Genomic DNA, 26805 nt, shown 5'->3' on the forward strand with positions numbered 1-26805 from the left:
AGATACAGCTGAATGAGCATTCGATGTCGATGGTTGAACTGCTAAGGGACTCGGAGAGGACAGATTTATCAATTCAATAGTTGGGGGTGGAAGATCTGGAGGTGAAGGAACTTTGGGATCAGCATCCGTAGTCGGAGCTGGAAGAGAAACATCGATAGACCTACGATTATTATCCGGAATGTGCACATTTGAATGTTTGAAAGACTTAAATAAGCTTTCATAATGCTTAAACTTCTCGGATAAAGCGGAAATCTCTTTGCCTATTTCAGAAAATCCATCTCGGGCCTGTTTGAAGACCTTGAAAAGATCAATTTGGGTAGGCCTACATTTCAAACAAGCCCAACGTACTCCCTTATCGTTATCGTTAAGTGCGTCAACCACTCGTGCTGATAAACCGGCGCACTTCATATGAGCAAGCCGATCGCAAAGCCAGCATGCCACGAAGGGATGTGATTCACTTTTTACTAAGCAGTTAGGATATAAACACGACATTCTTAATAAATTTAAAGAGGATGAGGAAATAAATATATATATATAAATGCTACGGAAAAACCGAGAATTAATAAAATAGGAAAAGTATGAATATTAATTGAACGATAGCACAACGGGTTATAAGAAAAAATACAACAGTTTGAAAGTAGCTTTTAGAAAGAGATATGCTGTATGAGCAGTTTGAGATGCACTGTAATAACACTGAACAAACCGCGCAAACAGCTGTGACACTGAGGAAAGAATGTGCACGCAAAAAATCAAAAATAAAAACAAAATTACACTATTAAAAACTGAAGCCTATCAACAGCAACAACACAATGCAAAAATACTCGGCAATTCAACTGCAAATAAATATGTATATATGTATGTATATGCAAAATTTATGAAAATTTTAATTTTCAATATTAAAACTTTAAGTAAAAGCAATTGAATTTAAATTTAATTTCTTGATTCAGCATACACAAATTATAGCACTTCACCAACTATGTGAACAATAAAACTATATTTAGTAATATTAAAAACTATATTTATTGAAAACACAAGAGCACAGGTAAAAAAAATCAACTACACAGCTTGACGTTTGCTTTCTTATATGATGCTAGATTTTAGAACGGCGTTTTTCTCTGAGTGTAAGAGTGGGTATTGTGAGAGTACCTAATGTGTGGCTATCTGCATTCACGAGTTGTAAAATCGGGCATTAGCTGATAGCGCTGGAAGCGGCAAAACCTCCACTTTCGAGAAGAGGAACTTGAGTGCGGCTTATTGTATTGCAAGAAGAAGAAGAAACTGTACAGTAAGCAAAAACTAAACACACTCGATTTTTTTTAATAAATTTTTAATGCATATTTGCTTTTATTTAGTAATTTTTGTTTTGTTTCTAAATATATTTATTCACATAAAATTTTAGGGATTTTTCTAAGCATACGCGTTAATAGCATTTTCTATGATACATACATACATATTGTTGTTTAAGTTACTTACAAGCTTAGTTAGTATTTTACATAAATATTTTTTTGTTATTTTTATTTATTTATTTTTTGCGTTTTATTAAACAACTATTAATTAATTTATTATTTTAAATAAATTAATTTAAGACGTTTAAAGTTGTAGTAGTTACAATACCGTTTAGCAGCTGTTAAGCAGTTTTACATACATTCAAAGTTATAATATTTTCTTTATTCAATATTTGCTTTTTTTTATTATTTTTATTTTTTTTTTTTAAGTAAAAGGCAAAGATATGCCCAGCATTGCAGCAGGACATCAAACCTCTACACTATATACTAAAACACACACTGAGATACGTTTTTGAACAACAAAAAAATATATTTTTTAGATAAATTTACAATAGTTAAAATGATAACAAAAAAATGTTTACAAAATTTACAGCATAACACTTAATTTGTAATTTTTTTTTTTATGAATTTCTTTAAGAATTTTTTTTACACAAAACTTACAAAAGCAGAAACAGAGCAAAGCTAATTTTGAGAAAAAGGTAGGTTTGTTAAACAATAAACCAGAAAAACCCTTTAAAAAACCAGGGCCTATGTTATAAAATATCTCCGTGCTCATGGCAATTACAAGAAGCTTTCTAGGACCTATGCCACTTACTGCTTCTAGATCTGAGAGCTGTAACACCCCTAATAACTGGTGTCTTAAATTGGTAAGCACAGGGCATCATCACAAAACGTGCTCGATCATTTCTTCCTCCAACCCGAACTTCACACATCTGCTATCACAAACTAGGCTCAATTTAAAACCATGTGACGCTAGAAGGCAGTGTCCAGTAACCTTGATGAGTCACTATCCTTTAAATTATAAGAGTAATTATGTTAATCTAAAGTTGTCCGACCTAGCCATGATTTTCGATACTTTACAGCCCCGCGCTTGGACGATCATGCGCAATTACCGCGCTCTCTTGATCTGTTGCAATGTGATTGGGACGTCTACAGAGCAAGCTTGGACGGATGTGCTCTTTTTAGCTAGTTCATCCGCTTTTTCACTCCCATCTATTCTCTTAGGCATGCCATGGAATCCAATTGCTTTATCTTTTGTTCACAGTCGATCAGCTCTGCTAACTACGTTTCACAAAAGCAGCAAAAAGCTAATTCTCAGTTTCAATTAATTCACTACTTAAAAACAAAATAAACATAATTTACAATGTTATAATTATTTAATTTACATACAATTTTCATTAGTTTAATATACACAAAATTCGGCTAGAACCATCATTTTCTGTTAATACTGCTTTTGGCTCTTACTTCAAACAAACAAACGCAAATACCCACATCTTTTCGCCCAAATCACACACCCACACACACACTTTAATTAAGTGGGCTACGCGTTTGTGGTGGTGGTGGCGACTGCAACGCCTGCTGTTGTTGCTGTTGTGGCACTTGATAAGGGCTAAAACGTTGAAATTGGCGCGGACGCATATCGGGCGAAGGCGAACCACCCGATGATGTAGATGATGGTGTTGATGCCGTCGGTGGTGGTGGTGGTGTACGATTGGCTACCGCTGCCGCTGCTGCAGCTACAGCCGCCGCTTGTGCTTGCGCTTGAGCTTGTGCTTGGGCTTGCGCTTGAACAGCGGCTACTTGTGCGGCAGCAGCTTGCTGATTGGCACTAGCCAAAAAGCCAGCCGTCAATTGTGGCCATTGTTGTTGAAACATATGGAATGCACCGAGTCCGTGTGGCGGTGGCGCCTGCTGTGCATACATTTGTGGCATCATTAGTTGGGCATATGGTGAATTGCCGCCAAACATTTGTAAATGTTGACGCGCCTTTTCAAAAATCGCCATTGATGTAGGATCGACACCTTGCTGCGCGGCAAATTGTTGCATGAGCGGGTCGGGAAAGAGACGCAACGGCGAACGCAGTTGTTGTTCAAGCAATAAAGCCTCCATGGGATCACGATCAAAATCGGTGAGACGTGACGAATCGCGAAAACCTTTGGCAAAGGGATTTGAATCGATTTTCAGTTTGGTGATAAGTTGGTTTTGGTATGCGGTGACTGCAGTGAAAACTGTCTCGGGGAAAACATACGTTTTGTGGTCGAGTTCTTGTAGTTCTTTGGGATTTGTGGGTATACTTTGGCCATGACTGAGACGCACTAAATGTATGCGCGGTTGATAGCGATGCATGGAGTTCAAAACAATCTGGAAGAGGAAAGAGAAAGAGAGAACAAAAATGGCATTTGGTGAGTATGTGTTGTTTTTTTTTTTTTTTTTTTGTAAAAATAATGTGGAGACTTATTTGATAATAGATATTTATGTATGTAAATATGTACTTTTGTTAACACATACTAAATTGGTAGCGCGCATGCCCATGAATCGGAAACTCTACAAAACAGCGCTCTTCTCAGGAAGTTTTATATAAACATATACAGTAAAATTCCCCATTACGGACAGTCCTTATAACCGGACAGCTCCAATAACCGGACAAATTTTGGGCACACAGATTTTTCATTCCTTTTTTCATACAAATATCATCCTAATAAACGGACACTCTAATAACCGGACGCGGACAAAGTATTTCAAACCATTTTCATAAAAAAAATTCTCATAAACGGACAAAATCCAAAAATACCACAAGCAAGCTTTGTAAAAGGTAAAGTATAGTGAGCCCAAAAATTTAATGGTAGTAGGTACACGTTTATTTTGCTTTGAAAGGTTCAATATTGGCAAACACAAGCTACTGAAGTCAATAAAACTAAATAAAAAAGTCTTTCTAAATGGGAGTCTGGAGTTAATGTTCGTCAAAATCGAAGTTTTCTTAAAGAAGGCGGCTCTGAAAGAGACAAGATATGTTTTAGTTGGGTCGCTAAAGCTAGAAGTCAACACATTCCGTTTTCTGGTCCCATTTTGAAAGCAAAGGCAATGAAAATTGCAGGCAAACTGGGTGTAATTTTAATGCTTCAGATGGATGGTTAAACAAATGGCGAATAAGGAATAATGTTGCTTTCAAATGCGTATCTGGTGAAGCTGCAGATGTAAGCCAGGATGGTGTCGAACAGTTTAGTTCTAGAGATTTTCAACGCAGACGAAAGTGGGCTTTCCTTTTGCGCCTTACCTGTCAAAACCCTCGCTTTTAAACCCAAAAATGTGTGGGCGGTAAACTATCAAAGGAAAGACTCACAATTTTGTTCTGTTCTAACATGGCTGGAGATAAGGAGCTGCTTTTGGTTATACATAAAGCAACCCGTCCTCGATCTTTTAAACATGTTCCAATCGCAAAACTGCCAGTGGATTGGAAGTCTAATAAAAAGCATGAACGACTCGAGAAATAATGAGTGAATGGCTGCAGCAGTTCAATCGAAGAATGATAGTCCAGAATCGAAAAATTATCTTGTTTTTAGGTAACGCGGCTTCTCATCCAACGGAATTAAACTTAACCAACATAAAAATTATTTTCTTGCCGCCAAATACAACGGCAGTTAGCCAACCCCATTGATAAGGGTATAATCCAAAATTTTAAAACTTTGTATAGAGGCTTGATTTTAAAACACTTGCTATCTAAAATTGACAATACAAGTTCAGCCTCAGACCACTCAAAATCGATTAATGTACTAGAAGCTGTGTATTTCATCAAAGCATCTTGGGATAAAGTGGAAGCCACAACCGTCCGAAATTGCTTCCGTAAAGCAGGATTTTTGGAAACTTATGAGGATCTTCCAGATTTTGATGCCGAATATGACATTCCACTGGCAATCTATGCTAGGCTTCACGAAGGACTAGATTTGGCAAATGATTTGGAAGGTTTTCTCCAAATGGATCAAAATTTTTTCACTGAGAACAACAATATAGAAATTCAATTTGACCAACAAGATGATACTATGGACATAAGTGATTCAGAAGATGAATGATGAGGCTTTAAAACTTGCTGCGCGCTTGAAGCAATTTGCAAAACATTACAATGTAGCTTTTCAGCACAATAAAAATATCGAGTCACTTTGAAAATGAACATTTTAAATTAAAGCAATCACTGTTCAAGCAATCAAGCATTACCCAATTCCTTCAATCAAACTAGTATTGGAATGTAAAGACTTGTACAATGTCTTAATCAATATATGTATATGTATTTATATGTAATACTAAACTATGCAAATATTCTTTAATTCCAAAAATTTCTTAAATAAACTATGTAGAATAAAATTTATATGTGCCTTATATATTTTGTGACTTCATCCCTTATAAGCGAACATCTCCCATAGCCGGACAAAAACACTGCGACGGTGAGTGTCCGGTTATAAGGAATTTCACTGTATATATAATACATATATATATATAATACATATATTATATATAATATACATATGAATATAACACTATATCTATGTGTGTGTGCATGTTTGCGCAAAATAACAGCAAATATGTAAAACAAAATTAAATTAACACTTTCACAGCTCGAAAATCATGTAAGGCAGAGAGTTTGAGGATACATTTTTGGGTGTCGGTAGCTGTTGCAGACACCACTTGGAGTAGAAATGACGTTCAACTCAATGTGGCTAGGAAATATATGTATATCGCAAACTTTTTGTTATAATTGTGATTACACTGTACAACAGCAATTTCGCAACAAAGAAACCATAGTAATTTTTTATAGTCAGGTCTAGTTTGCTCTTTATTTTGCATTTAAAGGTTGGCCAGGAAGGTTCAATGGAGTCATGTTAAATCGTTCATGAGATGATTAGGTTTGTACCTTAATGGTGCTTGTTACCGGAACGCACCGGATTCATATCCGTCAATGGACCATCAACATGGATGACATTCTCCACAACCTTCGGGGAGTATCCTTATCGCTAAAAAAATAACAACAACGTGGTGATACAATATCTCGACACATTCGCTTCTGGGTACGATGGAAAGGCTCACAGTGGAGAATTTAAGTGTTAGTATGAAATGTTAAGTTAGGTAGAAATATTTTTAAGGTCACCAGAGGCATCATATTTGCTGCAACTTAAAAAATGCCAATGGGTTTTGAAGATATCAAAACAAATTTGGACCGAAGTAAGCACCAAGTCGGTTTTCGAAACATGATAATTCAACTGAAGATGCAAATATCTCAACTATTATGGATATATCGACCAAACTTATAGTCATAGGTTGACCTAAAACCCATTTACATAATTAAAGCACCAAATGAAAGATGCTTATTAGGACAACAGCAAAGGGTAGCTTCCATATTGATATTTTAATCAAGCGTGGTTGCAAAGTTTCTACGACGTTAGACTTACAAATTACTTATTTCTCTAAAGATAAAAGAGTAAAGGCTTAACTTAAATTATTTAAATGATTTTTTTTACAATCAGCGTCCGCGAGGCAATGCTCCAGCTACTATGGGTGGCAGAGATGCCAGGTATCGAGGCAGCAATTAAGCAAGGTCATAAGACATAAGTCCTGATGCCTAATTGGGGTTTTTCCATAGAGTCGTCAAACAAATTCTAGTAACACTATTAACAAATTCAGTATCTGCGAGGCCTTTATTGATTGGCCATTTCAACCTTACCTTAGCCCTAGTCAATTAAATTGTATCCATTATAATAGCTATTGTGCCACCAAAAACTAGCAAAACATTTCCTACAAATAACTACATAGCAACTACATTCACGTCTACTTATTTATGCACATACTTAAATAAACATATTTATGAACATATGTACATACAGTTACTCATAAAAATAAGTACACACTTGGTTTATTATTACTAAGGTTATTCAAAGGTCATGAGAATTAATCAAATTTTCAGAAATGATATTCAAAATTTTCAAATTTTGTTTCCGAATTTCTAGAAAATTTTTGAGTATGCAGTTTTGTAGCCTAATAAATTTTAGTATAATAATATGCAGTTAGAAATAGCTCAAAATTTTTCCTGAATTTTCAGAATTTTTTTCGGCGAGGGTTTTCAGCAAATTCGTCCATACATCGCATGAACAAAAATGCATTTTGTATGTGGGAAATTTCTCAACATCCTCTCCGAAAAAAATTCTGAAAATTCAGGAAAAATTTTGAGCTATTTCTAACTTGCATACTATTGTACTAAAATTTATTGGGCTACAAAAGTGCATACTCAAAAATTTTCTAGAAATTCTGAAACAAAATTTGAAAATTTTGATGGTCATTTTTGAAATTTTGATTAATTCTCCTTACCTTTGAATAAATTTTGACATTTTTGAATGTGGTTTCTGTTAGGGAATTTGCGATATTTTAGATGAAAATTATCAACTAAGCTGTAAGCCACTGCATTTGAATTTTTTTTTTCACCATAAACCAAGTGTGTACTTATTTTTGTGAGTAACCGTACATATCTACTGTTACAATGCATTCATTCAGCACAACACTCACCTGTCCATTCTTATCCATTTCATTATTAGTTAGTTTCACCTTCTCAAAGGAGATAACCTGTTTACGTAATGCCTCACAACTGAATGGACTATCCGGATGTGCATAGAGGCGAGCTGGCGGTGCGGGATCAGCCTTACCGGCGACTAACCAAGCCGAACGATGATACGCATAACGATAACGCTTTGAATCCATTGGTATGATATCGAGTAGCACAGCATAACGATCAGCAGGTTGTATTTGTCGCAATGGACCGGAGAAGCTAACGCGTACGGTGGGGAACATGCGCCTGCAACAAGAAAAAGTGGGAAAAATAAAAATATTGTAAAAAAAAAAAACACAAATAATAAACAATTATGAAAAATCGGTTGATGTTGTCGTGAATATGATATACATAAATATTGAAAATATATGACTAGGTTTTATAGCAGTAGAATGCTGTGATTTTTATTACTACTGAAGAAATTTGGACATTTACACGAGGATGGGTAAGTGTAAGTAGGTGTGCAAGTGCGTTTGTGAATGGGCGATAAAAACGAAATGTGTGGGCAAACTCGCCCAAGTTGTTAGCACCGCAGGTTGCCAAGCTGTCTAAAATGTCTAGCTGGTGGCCTTTAGTTGTATGCACTTAGGTATATTTGTTTGTATGTTTGTTAGAGCGCGAAAATCCTTAAATTTATGCCTTAAATCCTTTCTCTTTACATGCGTTGACAATTTTTTTTTTTCGCTTTTTTTCCTTTAGTTCTTTATGTCTGCTATTATTATTTTTTTTTTTCGTTTACTTGTTTGTATTTTCATTATGCGTTACACCTTTGTTTGCTATAAACAAACCCAATTGCAGCGAGCATTATGTGTTCTATGTAGCATTTTTGTTGTTTTTGTTGATGGTTTTTCCTATTATGCTATTTATCTACCTTCACGCAGAGAAGTCAATGACAACTAGCAAGTAACCTGCGGTTTTAATGGTCCTAATACAAGATACAAACACTTTTGGAATATAAAGAAACAACAAAAAAGCAGAGAGATATGCATAACAACCAACAGCAATAGGTATAGTCGAATTAGCTGCCAAGAAATTTAAAAGAGCGTCTATGCAGGCACAGTGGTGGCAAACATTGATAGCTAGGCAGGGGTTGCAAGTTTAAGGAATGGAGAGCTGGGACGTTGAAAATTGTATCAATGGGTATATAGAAAATTTCATAATACACAGATCTGCTTGTTCGTTATAGATGAACAAAAATCGATCACTCTTGAATACAATGGCCACAAAATGGGGTCAAACATAAGAAAGTAAAAGGATAAAGTGTTCTAATTTACCGTGATGCGTAGAATGGGTAGAAAGCTATGTTAGAATTAATATAGTGTATTAGATAGTTTTGCCATTTTGTGTAGTTATTCAGAAACTTAAAATAAAACTAATTGCTCGTTAGCACAGGGCTAGCTCTCAAAATGGTCGTAATATGGTAATGGTTGCAAAAAAATTTCCAAAAAAGGAGTGATTGAATAAAGTTATACCACTTAATTTAAATATATTCTCAAAAAATTCCCAATGGTCAAACATTTCCTAGGACATAAATTTTATATTCATATTTAAACTTCTGAAACTTTTTTAAGCACAAGATCTTATTTAAATTTAACCAATTTAACTGTCGATATCTCGACTTCACTCTGAAGTCATCATCAGGGACAAATAAAAAAAAACTGTAGAAATATGTATGGGTGGTTCGCTCTTAATTGAAATTCCCAGATTTTTAAGTCTTTCCATTTGTATTTATTTTATTTTCAAATGCATTTGGAAACCAAAGTACAGTCTTCGAACTTTTTCACCACAACCCTAAGCATTGACTATAGTTTCAACGAAAAATTATGACACATGTCTAGTTTTACATTCTCCTCTTTATGGTTTTTGGAACTGAGCTGAATTAATTTTGCTACAAGGTTTAGATCGGACAATCGCACTCATTTTATTGCCTATTATTTACACTACTATCTTCTGACACCAATTTATTAAAATTTTAAATCTATTGAAGCTGTTATACTTTTACTAACAGTTATTCATACCAAACGCTGAAATGCGGTAGGTACTACTAACTACGAATTTTTATAATATTAAGCAGAGCAGAAGGGACACAATTTTAAGAATATTTGGCATCTAGATATTGCAAGCTTCAATTTAATTTTAAAAGATATATAGAAACAAAACAAAAAAGTTTTACAATAAGATATTTCTATTTAAAAAATTAAAAGCAGTACGACTACTGGAAGGGAGTCTCGGCCTAAAATCTCTTCGGAGGTGATGTCGTCGTGTATTTATTTATTTATTTAATTTTTATTGTGCTCTGAAATAAAATCTTCGTAATTTCACATTTGCCCATAGAACATAAAAAGAACTACTCTATATTCTTATTGTGAACAACTTTAACATTTTATCACCACTTTGCGATGATAAATGGGCTATAAATTTGTTTTATCCTTTGTAGAGAGTCGACCGAATTAAAAATAAAATTCATATTTTGTAGAGAGGTAAAATGAAAAAATTCAATGAGGTACAGTTTTTCAAACGTAGTATATTTAAGAAAATATAGAGAAATTTTTTTTTCTGAAACGTAAACCCTCATACGAGGACCTGGAGAGAGTTAAGCATGAAAAATACGAGAACAGTATTCTGTTTATTACTTTTGACTTATAAACTCTTCAACCCACAGGTTTGGAGGAAGTTGCATGGTCGACTTGGGCATACAAAAAAGTATGAAACCTTCAGCCAGCACTCGAAAAAATAATCTATCATTATCTTTTTTTATGCACTGATCTGTTTGGCACTTTCTCAAGCAGATTTCTAGTTTAAAGCCATTTTGTATACTGAATTAAAATGTTTAAAAAAAATTTGATTATGCGAATTTTTTAAATTAGGCAGCAAGTTCATACTTTTAGGTTACTAATTTACCAAATAGATTTCAGAACTAAAAAAATTGTTTTCTGGTACTTTTCTTGTGTATCAAATTTCTTCGGCTTTGCTGAGAACTTGCAATATCTTGATTTTGTTCTGTATGAAAATAATTTTAAATAGTGTTTCAAGACTTTTAATACCCAACATTTTCGAATGTTACTGCAAATTTACGGAATCAGATGTAGATAATCCTTCTCCACACTAACCTCCTATATTAAAATGTATATAGGAATGTACATTAATTGATCTTTTCGGAGAATGGAGGAAGCAAAAGATGAAAATTGTGTTTAGGCTCTCATATTACCCTACTTGATCTTAAATGCTGCAATTATTTGCTGCCTTTTAAGACCCTATCGGTGGCACAACTATGTTTAAGAAAAGAAAGTTTAAGATCACGCTCAGATTCTCCGGAAAATTTCGAAACAGTTGTAATAGAAGTCCACGCAAGTGTGAAAGGTTTTTGACCGCCGTTCACGTCGGAATGGCCAGAGCGACTCATTTGAATGCGGTTCAAGCAGCTCACTACTCCCGGTCGCTTGCGGCCAAGTATCCTCTATGTATAGAGCTAGTAGAATATACATATAAAAGTCGACGCCTTTGTTCATAATATTAGAAACGTTCTATTGGTGGGATTTAAAAATTTAAAATAGATAAACTTTGTTTATTGCATCATGCGTCTATTATGCTTGCCACCAGTGTACTTTGTAGGTTGGCTCTTGCACTTTATGACATAACTAAATATAACAATGAGAGAAATAAAGCAAATTCAGACTATATTTTGTTGGAGTTTCAATGTGTAAATGAGTGTGTGTATGTGTGTGTAAAGTATAGGCGCGGAATGTAGTGCTGTGCAACAGCAACGAAATAGTGAATTGAATGGCTGAATTCGTTACGGGGACCGCCCTGATTGTTAGGTGTGATTTTTACAATATCATTAAAGGTAGGTAAACGCAGGAAACGTAAAAACACATTTCGACAGTTTACTTGTGCGTGTATGTGTGTGTGTGCGTGGCTTATTAGCTGTGTGTTGCCAATAAACAAGTTGCGTCTTTTAAAAAGGGGCTGGTGGTTGTTTCATGATTTCATACCTTTCACTGTGCTGCTGTGGTTGTCACATCGCAACCACCATTACTAGACAACACTAATACATTTACAGCCTAACAAATACTTGGCTAATAACACTAACAGTGCAATGTGAAGTTTTTGCTTCCTGCTTTTAAGTCTAAATACCGCTTTATTATTGCAGATAGTTGTAGTGTTGTTCTTGTTTTTGGCACATACATATAACTGGTTTAAGTGTTACGTGTGTGGTCAAACTACATAAAAGAGACTCACTTTACGACAGCACATATTCGCAACAACAAATGTGGCATATAAAATAATCAAACGACCTCCTAGCGTTATTTGCTGTCTTCGAGAAATCAAAATGCCAAATGTAGGAAGCCATGGAAAAAAAAATGTGTAAAGTGCAATTGAAAATGTGCACGAATCGCAAAAAAAAAATGTGTATCTTTCATCTTTTCCTAGACTTGCTGTTGACAATTGCAACGCCCTGTTTTTGTTTAAGCCAGCTTAGAGGTGCCTTTAGAGACCTAGCAAAAAACATATCCTCTGCTTTGTAAGATTGATTGTTTGAGCCATGAGCCATGAGCCTGATGCATTGGTTTGTTCCATATTCTGACATTTCTGTGTCAAACCAGCTGTTATAATCATAGGTCTTTTTACGCTATTTGTTGTTTCCTTTTTTGTCTGCCACACTAATGTGTGTGTGATGCGTGGCATGAGTTGAATGACATTACTTAGATAATTTAAGAGCGACCACACACGTCGAATATTTTCATACAAATTTTCCGGGAATAATTTCCAATCCATTTTGAGACACACTTTAGAATTCAATAGAAGCAATTGTTTTGTTCTTGTTTAAAAAATGTAATTGTTAACGAGCAAGTGTGGAAATATTGCGAAAAATCTTTGATTTGGGTATTAGATTGAGGTCAGTTAACTAGATTTTGTTCTTTGTCAAATGCAGTTGTGGGAAACATGTCTTGGAGATGTTTAAAGTATGGCCTACCGCTTTGGTATAATGGGTAGTGTGCTTGGTACAACTTCAAGAAGGTTCCGGTTTCGATTTCGCACATATATATGTACATGTTTATTAGGGCGGGTCGATTTATGGGGAGGGAGGCAAAAAAATCGCCATTGCTCTGTGAAAATCATATTCTAGGGATCAAAATAAGAAATTTTGCCGAAGGAACCATACCTCTAAAACAAATTCTGATGTCCCCCACCCTCCCAATTTGGGTCGAACTTTTTTGTTGGGTGGAGGGGGACATCAGAATTCGTTCGACTCTAGTTCGACTATGCCCTACGTTAGAGTAGTAGAACACCCTGTCATTTCTTCGACTGCCTTGGGAAAGCTTTTGCTTCACCACTTGGCGTGTTCTTGCAATGGACAAAGCCTAATCTGGTTAAAATACGTGAATACGTATTAACATTTGTAACAGGAGCCGTAACGTGTAGGCGATACTTAAGCACGGTTGATAGGCTATATCCGATGTCACTCGCTCCAAGTGTGAAAATCGAAATAGTTAAGCAAATAAAGTGATTTTTCAAACCATTTTCATACGTGGATATATCTTCAACTTAAGTATGAGCTGAGAATCATTTCAAAGGAGTATTTAAGCCCCTGGAGCCTACTTAAGGATTTTGCATCACTCATTTCGCTTATTTTTTCAGCCAATGGGGATGTAGAATTTTTCGAAATCAACAACTTCTTCGGGTAACTTGATTTTTTACAACTTGAGGAAATTTGTATTCAAATTCATTTTTTGTAAAAATTATGCGAAATGAGTATATTAATTTATTATATAGCTTTTTGTTTAGTGTTTTGTTTTAATAACTCGGTGAGTTCGGTGATGCAAAATCCGTCTTAAGCTGGCATTGAAAAAAATTTCGCAATTGGCTTTTTATAACTGGCAGTGATGCGCATCCCTTGACCATATTGGACCAATTTTCGAATGAATAATAAATGGCCTAGACAGTTTTAAAAGAATAGAAAATATAGCAACGCGCCGTTATTTTTGACTTTCGGCGGCGGCGTTAGAAAAACGACTAAGATCAGCGGCGGCGGCGTTTATCGGCGGCATATATCTCTAATAGTTACATACTTTACGATATATGTTTGAAATGTTAATATTTTGATATGGAATGTTGTTGGTGTTAAAGTTTCTTCGTAAAAGCTACTAAAAATAAATTATATATTCAGCATAATATGAACAACAAAAGCACATTGAAATTTCACATATTTGCCCAAGCTAATTTGCCGCCGGGTTTAAGCATTTGCTTACTTATGAAAAATTATGCTTTGTAATGAAGAATATAAATTTCCAACAGACATTTATTACACATTTTCTAGTAAATAATGGTTTATTGAAACTATGCAAACCGATCTCAAAAACCGTTTTCGAAAAAATTCGAAAAATTCGAGCACAATTTTCTAGAACTTTTTATTTGGAGTTTCCTGAAGTATTTCGAGTATGGGGTAAAGTTCCACTTAAAAAGCTTCATCGTGTCGATTTGTATGAAATTTGGTGAAATTGCTATGCTATAGGTATAGTAGGGCTGCAAAAATATCGATATTCGGCATACTCGATATTTTCGATATTTAAGAGGGCGGGTATCGATATATCGCGATATATATCGAATTTTTTTTATGGTGAAAAGTGATTACTCAATTTAAAAGCAATATCAGGTATATATCAGACATTTATTTAAATATAATATATACATGTATATACATATGTAATATTGTCTTCATAACTTAGAAACGACCATAAAACACATTCTGCAAAGTTGTCCGCGATGGTAGCTTAAACAGCGAAGCGATGGTATATACAAAGTTACGACACCCTTTGTCATCCACTATGGGAAAAGGTCGAACGTCTGCGGTGGCTAAACCCCAGTAGGGTGCTAGCAAAAGCCTTTTACGTGATGAAAGATCTTCATATGTTTTTTCATATAAAAATTAATCTTATTTGGCGAGCTATGTGAATCTAAATTTGCAGTTGTATGCGATCGTTCTAGATGGTGGAACAAATTGGACATATTACCACTCGTTGTATAACATATTTTGCAATAGTATTACTTATTTTGTCAAAATGGGTCCAAATGCTTGACTTTGTACTTCGTAGCTTTTTGGCAACACAAATTTCGTCTTCAAACTCAATCATGTCTTCTGTTGCGTGTATATCTACATATACGAATACATGTATATATGTGTATATAATATGAAAAAAAAATAACGTAACTTTCACATTAAACTTTTGTAAGAATTTTTCAATATTCAGAGCCACCAACCAACTTGTTAGGTATTCATCTAAAATAAACACAAATCTGACATAATGTATGTAATTTTATTTGTTCATGTTTTATTTGCATTACCAAAGTTTTAGACGCTGGTAATTCTGCCGCTAGAAAAAGGAATAAGAAATGGGAATAAAGTACTCGATATTTAGAAAAAAACATCGATAATCGCACCACGAAGCTGGTATCGATGTATTGATATTTATATCGATACATTTGCAGCTCTACTATATAGTAGTGTTAATTTCACTTAAGTTCGCTCCTAAATTTTGGACGGTTACGGAGATATAAGCATCTGAATTCTCAATTTTTTTTGTGGAAGCCTTTTTTTCTATAAATCATAAGTCGTGTAATTGGCTTTCTAAGAAGAAGTGAATAAAACGATTTCTAAAGTATTGTTTCCATTCTTTTCGAATATAAATATAAACAAATTTTTGAGAAAAATATTAGTAAAAATTTTATTAAAAAAATTTTTTTCAAATTTTTTTCAAAGAGGGGCATTTTTTATATTTTTATTTTTATTTTTAAATAAAAGCTTTAAAATGTTACTTATTTTATTTTGGCACGCGAAAATTTCTTTAATACAATAATTTTTAAAATGTCTTTAAAATCAATTCTTGAAGATTTTTCTATATCCTTATCTGCAAGAACTGATTTTCAAACCATTTTAAAAATTATTGTATTAAAGAAATTTTCGCGTGCCAAAATAAAATAGGTATAATTTTAAAGGAAAAATATCAAGCTTTTATTTAAAAATAAAAATAAAAATATGAAAGTGGGGCATTTTTGAAAAAAATTACAAAAAATTAATAAAATTTTTATTAACATTTTTCTAAAAAAAAAAATGTTTATATTTATATTCGAAAAGAATGGAAATAATACTTTAGAAACCGTTTTACTCATTTCTTCTCAGAAAACCAATTACACGACTTATGATTTATAGAAAAAAGGCTTCCACAAAAAAAATTGAGAATTCAGATGCTTATATCTCCGTAACCGTCCAAACTTTAAAAGCGAACTTAAGTGAAATTAACACTACTATATAGCACAGCAATTAGTAGAAATTTCATTCAAATCGAAGCGATGAAGCATTTTAAGTGGAACGGTTGATATACTTTTCCCCGTATACAGTTTTGTAACCCAATAAATTTTAGTTCCACAAAGTGCAGGGCCTCTCAAAGTTCGCATTGGTTTTTGCAGTCATTTTATGATGACAAAGAAGTACATCTTCTCATGCACCCATTTTATTTTATTTTTTGAACTAAATGTTAAAAGGTGCATAACTACGTATTTCTTTTAATTTTGGTAATATGCATACCTAGCATTCCCCCAGCCTCTATCGTCTGCGTGGCACAACTTTCTTTCAATAGCGTAAGAGTTTAACAAAAAAATTTATTTTAAGCGCACCATTTAACACGCAGCGGTATATCCTTTCCGTTAGTATTTCGTCGTAGCTGTTAGCTGTTTGTATATTAATTTGAAAAAGAAAAGGATTAAAATGTATTGCCACATGCGAACGTTTGACGCTTAACATTTTTATTGTAATTTTGCCGTCGTTACATTTTACAAACATACATACATAAAGACATATTTTGTTTTTATCCGCTACCGTTAATCTACTCACATTACAATGTAATTTGTTATAAAATTAAGCAAAAAAAAAAAATTATAAAAAATAAGAAATATATAAAACAAGTAAGGAAGGCTAAATTCGGGTGTAACCGAACATTACATACTCAGCTGAGAGCTTTGGAGACAAAATAAGGGAAAATAACCATTTAGCAAAATGAATCTAGGGTAACCCTGGAATGTGTTTGTATGACATGGGCTTCAAATGGAAGGCATTAAAGAGTATTTTATGAGGGAGTGCGCCATAGTTCTATAGGTGGACGAAATTTCAGGATATCGACATAAAGGTCGATTAGGGGTGACTCTAGAATTTGTGTTGTACGATATGGGTATCAAAGGAAAGGTGTTAATGAGTATTTTATAAGGGTGTGTGTCTTAGTCCTATAGGTGGAAGCCTTTTCGAGATATCGCCATAAAGGTAGACCAGAGGTGACTCTAGAATGTGTTTGTACGATATGGGTATCAAATTAAAGGTATTAAAGAGGGTTTTAAAAGGGAGTGACCCTTAGTTGTATATGTTTTACAGATATCGATCAATTTGTGGACCAGGGTGACCCAGAACATCATCTATCCGGTACCGCTAATTTATTTTACATGTAATACCACGAACAATATTCCTGCCAAGATTCCAAGGGCTTTTGATTTCGCCCTACAGAACTTTTTCATTTTCTTCTACTCAATATGGTCGGTGTCACACCCATTTTACAATGTTTTTTCTAGAGTTATATTTTGCGTCAATAAACCAATCCAATCACCATGTTTCATCCCTTTTTTCGTATTTGGTATAGAATTATGGCATTTTATCATTTTTCGAAATTTTCGATATCGAAAGAGTGGGCGTGGTCATAGTCGGATTTCGGTCATTTTTATACCAAAATAAAGTGAGTTCATATAAGTACGTGAACTAAGTTTAGTAAAGATATATCGAGTTTTGCTCAAGTTATCATGTTAACGGCCGAGCGGAAGGACAGACGGTCGACTGTGTATAAAAACTGGGCGTGGCTTCAACCGATTTCGCCCATTTTCACAGAAAACAGTTATCGTCATAGAATCTATGCCCCTAGGATTGGTCGATTTTTGTTCGACTTATGGTATTAAAAGTATTCTAGACAAATTAAATGAAAAAGGGCGGAGTTACGCCCATTTGGAAATTTTCGTTTATTTTTGTATTTTGTTGCACTATATCATTACTGGAGTTGAATGTTGACATAATTTACTTATATACTGTAAAGATATTAAATTTTTTGTTAAAATTTAAATTAAAAAAAAAAAATTTCTTTTAAAGTGGGCGTGTTCGTCATCCGATTTTGCTAATTTTTATTTAGCACACATATAGTAACAGGAGTAACGTTCCTTCCAAACTTCATCGTGCTATCCTCAACGACTGCCAAATTGCAGCTTACAATACTCTTAAATTACCTTCTTTTAAAAGTGGGCGGTGCCACGCCCATTGTACAACATTTTACTAGCTTTCTATTCTGCGTCATAAGGTCAACCCACCTACTAAGTTTTATCGCTTTAGCCAACTTTGGTAATGAATTATCGCACTTTTCCTGTTTTTCGAAATTTTCGATATCGGAAAGGTGGGTGTGGTTATAGTCCGTTCATTTTAAATAGTGATCTGAGATGAGTGCCCAGGAACCTACGTACCAAATTTCATCAAGATACCTCAACATTTATTCAAGTTATCGTGTTAACGGAGGGACGGATGGTCGGATGGACGGACGGACGGACATGGCTCAATCAAATTTTTTTCGATACTGATCATTTTTATATATGGAAGTCTATATCTATCTCGATTCCTTTATACCTGTACAACCAACCGTTATCCAATCAAAGTTAATATACCCTGTGTGCAAAGCACGCTGAGTATAAAAATATGTTTACAGAAGAAAACAAAAGTTTAATTTCACCCGGAATTAGTTTGCTACAATTGCCACATACAAAACAGAGAGAGACAAAAAAACAACGTCTAGTTGAGTGTTTATTGCCACGAACGCTGCATGTGGTGGCCGCTGAAATGTTAAAGTTGACTGAATGTCGTCTGTTTTATTTCGTTCAGCTTTGCAACTGCTGCCGCGATGACCGGTGCAATAGCCAATGTCTTCTACACCTGAAAGTGCGGCGCACAAAAACCGCACTAATGCAACATTTGCATGTTTGAGCTAAATGCATGCAACATATTTGAATACTGCAGGTATGTTTGTATGTATGTATGTATGTATGTATGCATGTCACATGGCATTGACACTACTAGCAAACTGGGCGTCTCTGTACAACTCATCCCTGACACGAAAGGAGCAAACAAGCGACACAAATATACTAATGAGCTTATTAACCAAAAAAATTTGATACACAGACATACACAACTAAACAGCTGTTTCTTCAATCCTACCATACCAGTTTGTAGATATGTACTACTTACTATGTATAAAGCAATTAATTTTCATATTTATTTAATAAAAACCCAAAAAAAATATATTTCTACATACCTTCCAGTTTTCGTGATAATCATCTCTGTGCCCAACTCATGAAAACGATCCCACAATTCTTTTGTCTCCAAATGACATTGCACTGGCTTTAATTCATCACAATTGCAAGAGCCCACAATTTTTGGTGTCTTTTGTGGTGGTTCGGGTGTAAGACGCTCTTCGGTATCGGTACCAGGTGATTGTGGTGGTGTTGAGCGTCCCTGACTACTTGTTGTACTACTATTTAAATGATTTTGTGATGAGTTACTATTATTGTGATTGTGACTATTGCTTTTGTTATTGTTGTTGTTGTTGTTATTATTATTATTGCTGTGACTATGATTATGATGATTATTGTTGTGATGTAGGCGTCGCACTTTAGCTGGTGGTGGTTCCTCTGAATCACTACAATCGACGACATCAACATCAACTTCATCCTCGACGGAGATGGGACCTGCGAAGTGACAAGGAATAATTGTTAGGAATGAATAAAGGATAGTGCAAATGTCTGGTAGGTCAAGAATAGAGGTTGATAAATGTATTCAAAGTTATAAATGTATGTAAATTCTATAAATTTGTATATGCTTCTGTTGCCGCAACATGTTTCTTGAGTGTAAAAATGTGGACAAGGTTTAATAACAGGCGCCGTATTATGTATGTAGCGAGGGTGAATTAGGGGCTTGGATTGTCAATTGGGTTGACTAGTACAATAAAACAATAAGAATATGCTTTTGTATCCGGCACTATCATTCTAGACCCAAAACTGTACTTCCACATCTTATGCCATCCGCCGTTCATATACTGCTTGTTGTTTTAAAATTAAGATATAACAAAGCGTTTTTGTTCTAAATTAGTGGAAAATTGTTTTGCGAGATCTTAACTTGCACCATATTAGTACTATTGCTTTGCTTAGGTCAAGGACAGACGATCTAATCGAGTTCCGGTTTTCATTAACCGTATCTCATAGTGATATTGTTGGGGTAGTGTTAAAAGTTTCCACCTTCCTCCCTGTCATCAAAAGCCAAAGTCGTCAGCAAACATTCTACTTCATTGACTAGAATTTTGTGGGGTTATTCATACTAGTCAATTCTTCAATATGCTAGACGTCGCAGAAATCAGCGGGCACATAAACATAAACACGATCCGATAATACGTTTCTTTGCGTTATTTCTGGAGATTAATGAAGTCATTAAAAAGCCCAAACCTTCTAAATTAATTAGCCCAGACGGAATAGCTATGCCGATGCTAGACCACCTTTAGCATAAGAACATCAGCTAACTGACGCATGTTTTTTACTTGTCCTTTTTCCGTTTTCATTGCAGAATAATGAAGAATAGAACGGATAATTCCATTATAAAAGCCTAAAAACCCGGCCAACAATAGTGAGTTGTTATCATTCCTTTAGTCAGTAGCTAAGACGTTGGAAACCGTTCTGCTTCCTTCATTTCAAACGCAAGTTTTCGTGTAGCCAGCCATCAACATGGATTCCGTAAAATGCATACCGCTACCACCGCACTCAACGCCATTGACACCCTGATAAATTGCGGACTAAACCACCCAAAATTCCATCATAGAATTCCATCGTGGCACTTGACCTGTCGAAAACGTTTGACACAGTCGACCACCAGATATAGAAGGTTCATCCCTTGTATAAAAGTTTGACCGCAAATTATCTGCGTGGTCGGCAATCGTCGGTTCAATTTAAGGGCGAAACCTAGGAGCATTAAACAAGGTATAGTTCAGGGGGGGGGGGGGGGGGGGTCCTATATCCCATTCAACTAATTTATACATATCAAAACTTCCTTCATTACCAGAAAGAGATACCAACATATCCTATGCCGACAATTGCATGATAATGGCAACTAGCCTCGGCCCCTCAACAGACGAATTAGTTTCCAAAATTAATAGTTGTCTACACAGTCTTTCTGTTTTTTCACCTCGCGCGATCTGAAACAATTGCCGACCAAGTCGACGGGCACTCTGTTTAAGACATTTAAGGAACAGATGACGAAAATATTGGACATTCACGTCGATGGCGTTGCGCTACCGACTGCCACTTACCCGAAGATCTTAAGGGTGAAATTCGACAACACTCTCACCTTTAAGGCGCATGCCTCCCAAATCGTATCTAAAGTACAAAGCCAGAACAAAATCCTCAAGTCGCTTGCCGGCAGCACAACTTACAAAGCAATTAGTCGACTGCTTATGTGATACGCGTCTCCGGTTTGGTCGCCTGACTTAAAAATAACACGCGTGTTAAATGGTATGACCCTGATGCATAGACTGACTAGTATGACATCTGTTACGATTCTGGGGTATACAATGACTAGTTTGTCAACAGGTATGATGCTGATGTAGAGACTGGCAATTAATATTTCGCAGGGCATCGCCTTGTTAAAAATACCAGTTGCTAATATAAAAAAAAAGACAGAACTCTAACTAGTTGAGATTTTTGGAAAACTAGTACTCTTCTGAATCTTCCCACTACTGGTGTTAATATTCAATGCAAGGTCATGCATTATAGAGAGTGCAATGTAGCTAATTTTGGCGTCGGTATTAGAAAGTGTCCATACTAACTTACTGCTACTGTATTTTACATTACAAAACCAACACTATGGGTACGATAACCTATAATTTATTTCCTTTGCACTTGAAAAACATGCAATAATCATATATTTTGCTGACTTTTCACACATTTTCTTATGACGTTATATACATATGGGGTATTCCATCCCATTTCGACCAATTTGGAACCCGACCCCTTTAGAATTGGCTGAAAGTTGTTCTTCTTTTTCTAGCTTACGAAAGTCGTTTTTCAGAAAATTTTCAAATTTTTTCATCCAACTCAAAAAAAGTTATGAATTTAAAAAAAAACACCGTTTATGTTTTCAAAATGCTATAACTTTTTCAAAAATTGACCGTTTGGGATTTTTTTTTAATTTGCTTTTAAATGTACTTTTCGGAAAAAATTCAAAAAAATTTTTAAAGTTTTCTTTTTTGTAATTTTTCAGTTTTTCGAGATTTTTCGAATTTCGCCCGTTTTTTTTTTTTCTCATTAAAACTTCAATCAATTCTGCAATCATCCCCACTAATCCCGGAGTGGGCCAGGAATTTTTTTTTTATTTAATTGAAAAAAAAAGTAAAAAAATTTTTTTGTATTTTTTCCGTAAAGTACATTAAAAAAAAAAAAATGATCCCAAACGGTTAATTTTTGAAAAAGTTATAGCATTTTGAAAAAAAAAAACACCGTTTTCCAACTCAAAAAAAGTTTTAAATATTTTGAAAAAAACGGTGTTTTTTCAAAATGCTATAAGTTTTTCAAAAATTTACCGTTTGGGATCATTTTTTTTTTAATATATTTTTAAATATACTTTTCGGAAAAAATACAAAAAAAATTTCATTTTTCAATTAAATAAAAAAAAAAAAAAAAATTCTCGGCCCACTCCAGGATTAGTGGGGATGATTGCAGAATTGATTGAAGTTTTTTATGAGAAAAAAAAAAAACCGACGAAATTCGAAAAATCTCGAAAAACTGAAAAATTACAAAAAAAAAACTTTCAACATTTTTTTGAATTTTTTCCGAAAAGTACATTTAAATACAAATTATTTAAAAAAAAAAGATCCCAAACGGTCAATTTTTGAAAAAGTTATAGCATTTTGAAAACAAAAACGGTGTTTTTTTTTTTTTAATTCATAACTTTTTCTGAGTTGGATGAAAAAATTTTAAAAACTTCTGAAAAACGTCTTTCGTAAGCTAGAAAAAGAAGAAAAACTTTCAGCCAATTCTAAAGGGGTCGGGTTCAAAATTGGTCGAAATGGAATGGAATACCCCATATATATCTGTATGTACGTATGTATGTACATTAGGGTGGATCGACTTGGATAGAGATATTTTTTTCCACAATGTTTCTATTATATTCGAATTCTATATAATATCCTAGAAAATATCGCTGGATTAGAGCTCGATTTGAAGCCAGAACTTTAAATACTGCTTGTTCTTTTCTAAACTATTGAGTTAAACTTCATGCTAATTGGTAGATGTAACTATCAATAATTGTAATTTTACCTGGGGCACATTCGGATCCACGCAATAAAATCTACCAATATCTGATTGCACTGGCAATCTTGAAACTATGTGTGTGTTTCAGGAAACCTCTTAGTAGCTTGTTAGCATATATAGGGTGAATGTTTTGCAAGTACCCTCACTTTTTGATGCAAAGTTTTTTTTGGAACGTCACTGGCTTCAAATTGATTTTCAACCTATGGTCGCATAGAAAGTTTTTCTTGAATTTTATAAACAAGAATTTATGCCATAAATGTACGCATCTCGTGGAATTTTAAGCTATTCGCTATTAAAATGATGAAGAAATATTGCATGCAGATCATCTCCACCAATTTATTTTACGATACGTGAATTATAACCGGAGTTACAGGAATTGTGGTGAAAAACTGAGTCTAAAAAGGTCCCTCGTATTTTTAAATTTGAATCAATGTTGCTGGCGACCCCAAAGGTTAGTACAAATACAATATTTGAACGAGTTCACCTCATTAATATCTAATCTAGATCGATGCAACGTTTCAGCAACTGCTTGAGCCTTAACTTAGAAATGGTTGAGACCACGAAAAAGTATTTCAACTTCGAACTGAGCGTGAAACTCAAGCAAGACATAGGAAGCGAAATATTTGCAAAGTCCAAAATTTTGTGACGCCAGGTCTCCAACATCTCAAGACGCGCACATGCGACTTATCATGACTTTTAATACCATTGACATAAAATAAAATTAAGGCGTAGGCAGAATTCCGAAGTCAAACCTTTAACCTGTTTTAATTTTCTTATTGAATAAATGTTGACTACAAATTTGTATAACTTTCATTAACATGAAATGGTATACATATTAACTTTGGTCCGATGTTTGTAACGTTGAGAAATATAGAAGGTATACTTACCATTAAGTATACCGAATTGATCAGGGCGATGAACTGAGTTGATATAGCCATATCCGTCTGTCCGTCCGTCCGTCTGTTTGTTTGAACGCAAACTAGTCTCTCAAATTTTGAGATATCTCAATGAAATTTGGCATAAGGATGTATTTTTGTATTATATTAGACATTTGTCGGATCCGGTAGGATCGGACAAATATAACTTATATCTCCCATACAACCGATCATTCAGATAAGACGATTTAGGTCATTCCTGCCGCAATTTAGAAAGTATAAACGTGAAACTCGGTGATATATATTCTAATATATCATAGAGGATATCCTGAAAAAATCACTTTGATCGGTGCTATATGTATATAGTATATACCTATCCCATACATCCGATCGTTCGGAGAAAAATATTTCTCCCTTAATTTCCAATATAAAAACGTTAAACTTGGTGATATTTATTCTAATATATCATAGAATATTTCCTGAAAAAATCACTTTGATCGGAGCTATATGTATATAGTATATACCTATCCCATACAACCCATCGTTCGGATAGAAATATTTTTGGCCATTTCTCCCTTAATTTCCAATATAAAAACGTGAAACTTGTAAAAATAATTTCGATCGGAGCTATATATAATATATAACAAATACAACCGATCGTTTAGATAATGGGGTTTTTTGCCATTTTTTATTTTATATTTATCTTAAAAATCGTTTAGGTATGTACATCTGTTCACTATATATTTCTTATCTTATACATCCGATTATTTGGAGATTACGAACGGGATAAGATTATTGTTCAGCCCCATTCATGAAAGGTATGATATTAATAATAATATTTTTGAATAATTTTTAGTTGTAAATTTGTTAGTGTAAATTTATTTTTTATAACGAAGTTCTCTGTCATCATATGAAAGTGCATTTTCTTTGCACACACATGAGAAAATCAAAAACTTTCATATGCATTTTATTTATATGTGAGCCATTTTTGTAGTTGAAGTGTAAATTTGTATTTGTGCCTATGATTCAGGGCAAAAAAAAAGTGCTATTAGTGTATAGGGCTTGAGCAACTCTGATCAATTGTATGGGAGATATATGCTATAGTACTCCGCTTCGGTCGGTTCCGATAAATGATTAATCGGACGGCCAAACATACTCGCTTAGATTGTTTCAGCAAAAGATTTTAAAAAATGAGTGACTAGTTTGAAGCAAATAGGGGGACATGGCTAACATGGCAACTCAGCGTGAAATCCCGATCCTTTGGCTATATTTATTGGTCGTCCTATCTCTTCTTTAGGGACTTACAATTTTCGACAATTGGGGCAATCTTAATGTACCGTTTCACTTTTATGAATAGTATAAAAATGTTCCACCTTAATTTTCAAATATTAATGCATTTCTATATCTAAAGCGAATTATACGGAAACAGAAAAATTGCGATAAAATAAAATCACACCATCAAGTAATGATTACTCGCATTTAATTACTTGGTAAATTGTCAAGTGTAGCAACATTTCGAAGCAAATACTGCACTTGTTGCTGTCATATAAAACTCAATTATTTATAATTGTGCTAAATGCAGCGGCAACGGCAATAAAAACAAAAACGTACAACAAAAACAATGGCAAACAATCTGCAGTATGTAATTATGGTAGTATGAAAAACATCAACATCAACAACAATAATAACAGCAACTGTAGATAAATTGAAATCGAAGAAAAACAGAAATAACAATAAAACAATTTGATATTGTTGTTTTTATTAAATTTATTTCATCCTGTTGATGTGTTTGTTGCAATTGACCAGCATATGATAGCAGCAATCTGGGCGCTTCAAGGTACATACTAGGCCGGGTCAATTTGTGGGGAGGCAAAAAAATCGCCCCTTGCTCTGTGAAAATCATATTCTAGGGATCAAAATAAGAAACTTTGCCGAAGGAACCATACCTCTAAAACGAATTCTGATGTCCCCCCCTTTAGGTCGTAGGGGCAAATTTTGAAAAATCCCACTTTGAAATGCTTATGTTTTTTCTTTTTGGAGTTTATTTTTCTCTTTAGAAATTTATTTAGTCAGAAGATATGTAAATGAAAAAATGAATTTAACTTAGTAATAGAAAAGAAATTACAAAAAAAAATTATTAGAAATTAACGTTTTTAAAACCCCGTTTTAAAACCAAGGCATCACTGTGATGCATTTGCATGTCGTAAACATAGTTGTGTGGGTTTTTAATTCAATCGTTTTAAAAAATGAAGGTATCACTGTGACACAATTGAAGATCGTAAAATTGCTTGTGTTGTTTTTTTAAGCCACCACAAGACACAGCAGAATTAAAATTGCCCCTACTCAAAAGTTCGACCCAAATTGGGGGACATCAGAATTCGTTTTAGATGTATGATTCCTTCGGCAAAGTTTCTTATTTTTATCCCTAGAATACGATTTGCATACACTCAGAGAAAAACGCCGTTCTAAAATCTAGCACCACCGGACTCAATTCAAACTTTTCATGTTCTTACTTTTTTGTTCTTGAAAAAAGAACGACCTGTTCTTAAAACAACAACCTTGTTCTTGAACTGACACCATTTACTTGAAAAGAGAACGGCTGGTCTTAAAATATGAACAAATGTTCTATTAA

The 26805-nt window shown here is 34.3% G+C and overlaps 1 protein-coding gene across 1 annotated transcript in view; it reads right to left on the minus strand.

Moving 5' to 3' along the window:
* Window positions 1–1677: 1677 nt before the first annotated feature.
* Window positions 1678–26805, minus strand: part of mid (midline) — a 42860-nt gene continuing 17732 nt past the window's right edge. The window contains exons 2-4 of the mRNA XM_067769964.1: window positions 19260–19692; window positions 7833–8118; window positions 1678–3647 (exon numbers count right to left, since the gene is read on the minus strand). Of these exons, the coding sequence (XP_067626065.1) occupies window positions 2814–3647; window positions 7833–8118; window positions 19260–19692 (1553 nt within the window). The 3' untranslated portion in view covers window positions 1678–2813. The remainder of the gene's footprint in view (window positions 3648–7832; window positions 8119–19259; window positions 19693–26805) is intronic.

The sequence above is a fragment of the Eurosta solidaginis genome, chromosome 2, assembly GCF_040869045.1.
Source record: "Eurosta solidaginis isolate ZX-2024a chromosome 2, ASM4086904v1, whole genome shotgun sequence".
Lineage (NCBI taxonomy): Eukaryota > Metazoa > Arthropoda > Insecta > Diptera > Tephritidae > Eurosta > Eurosta solidaginis.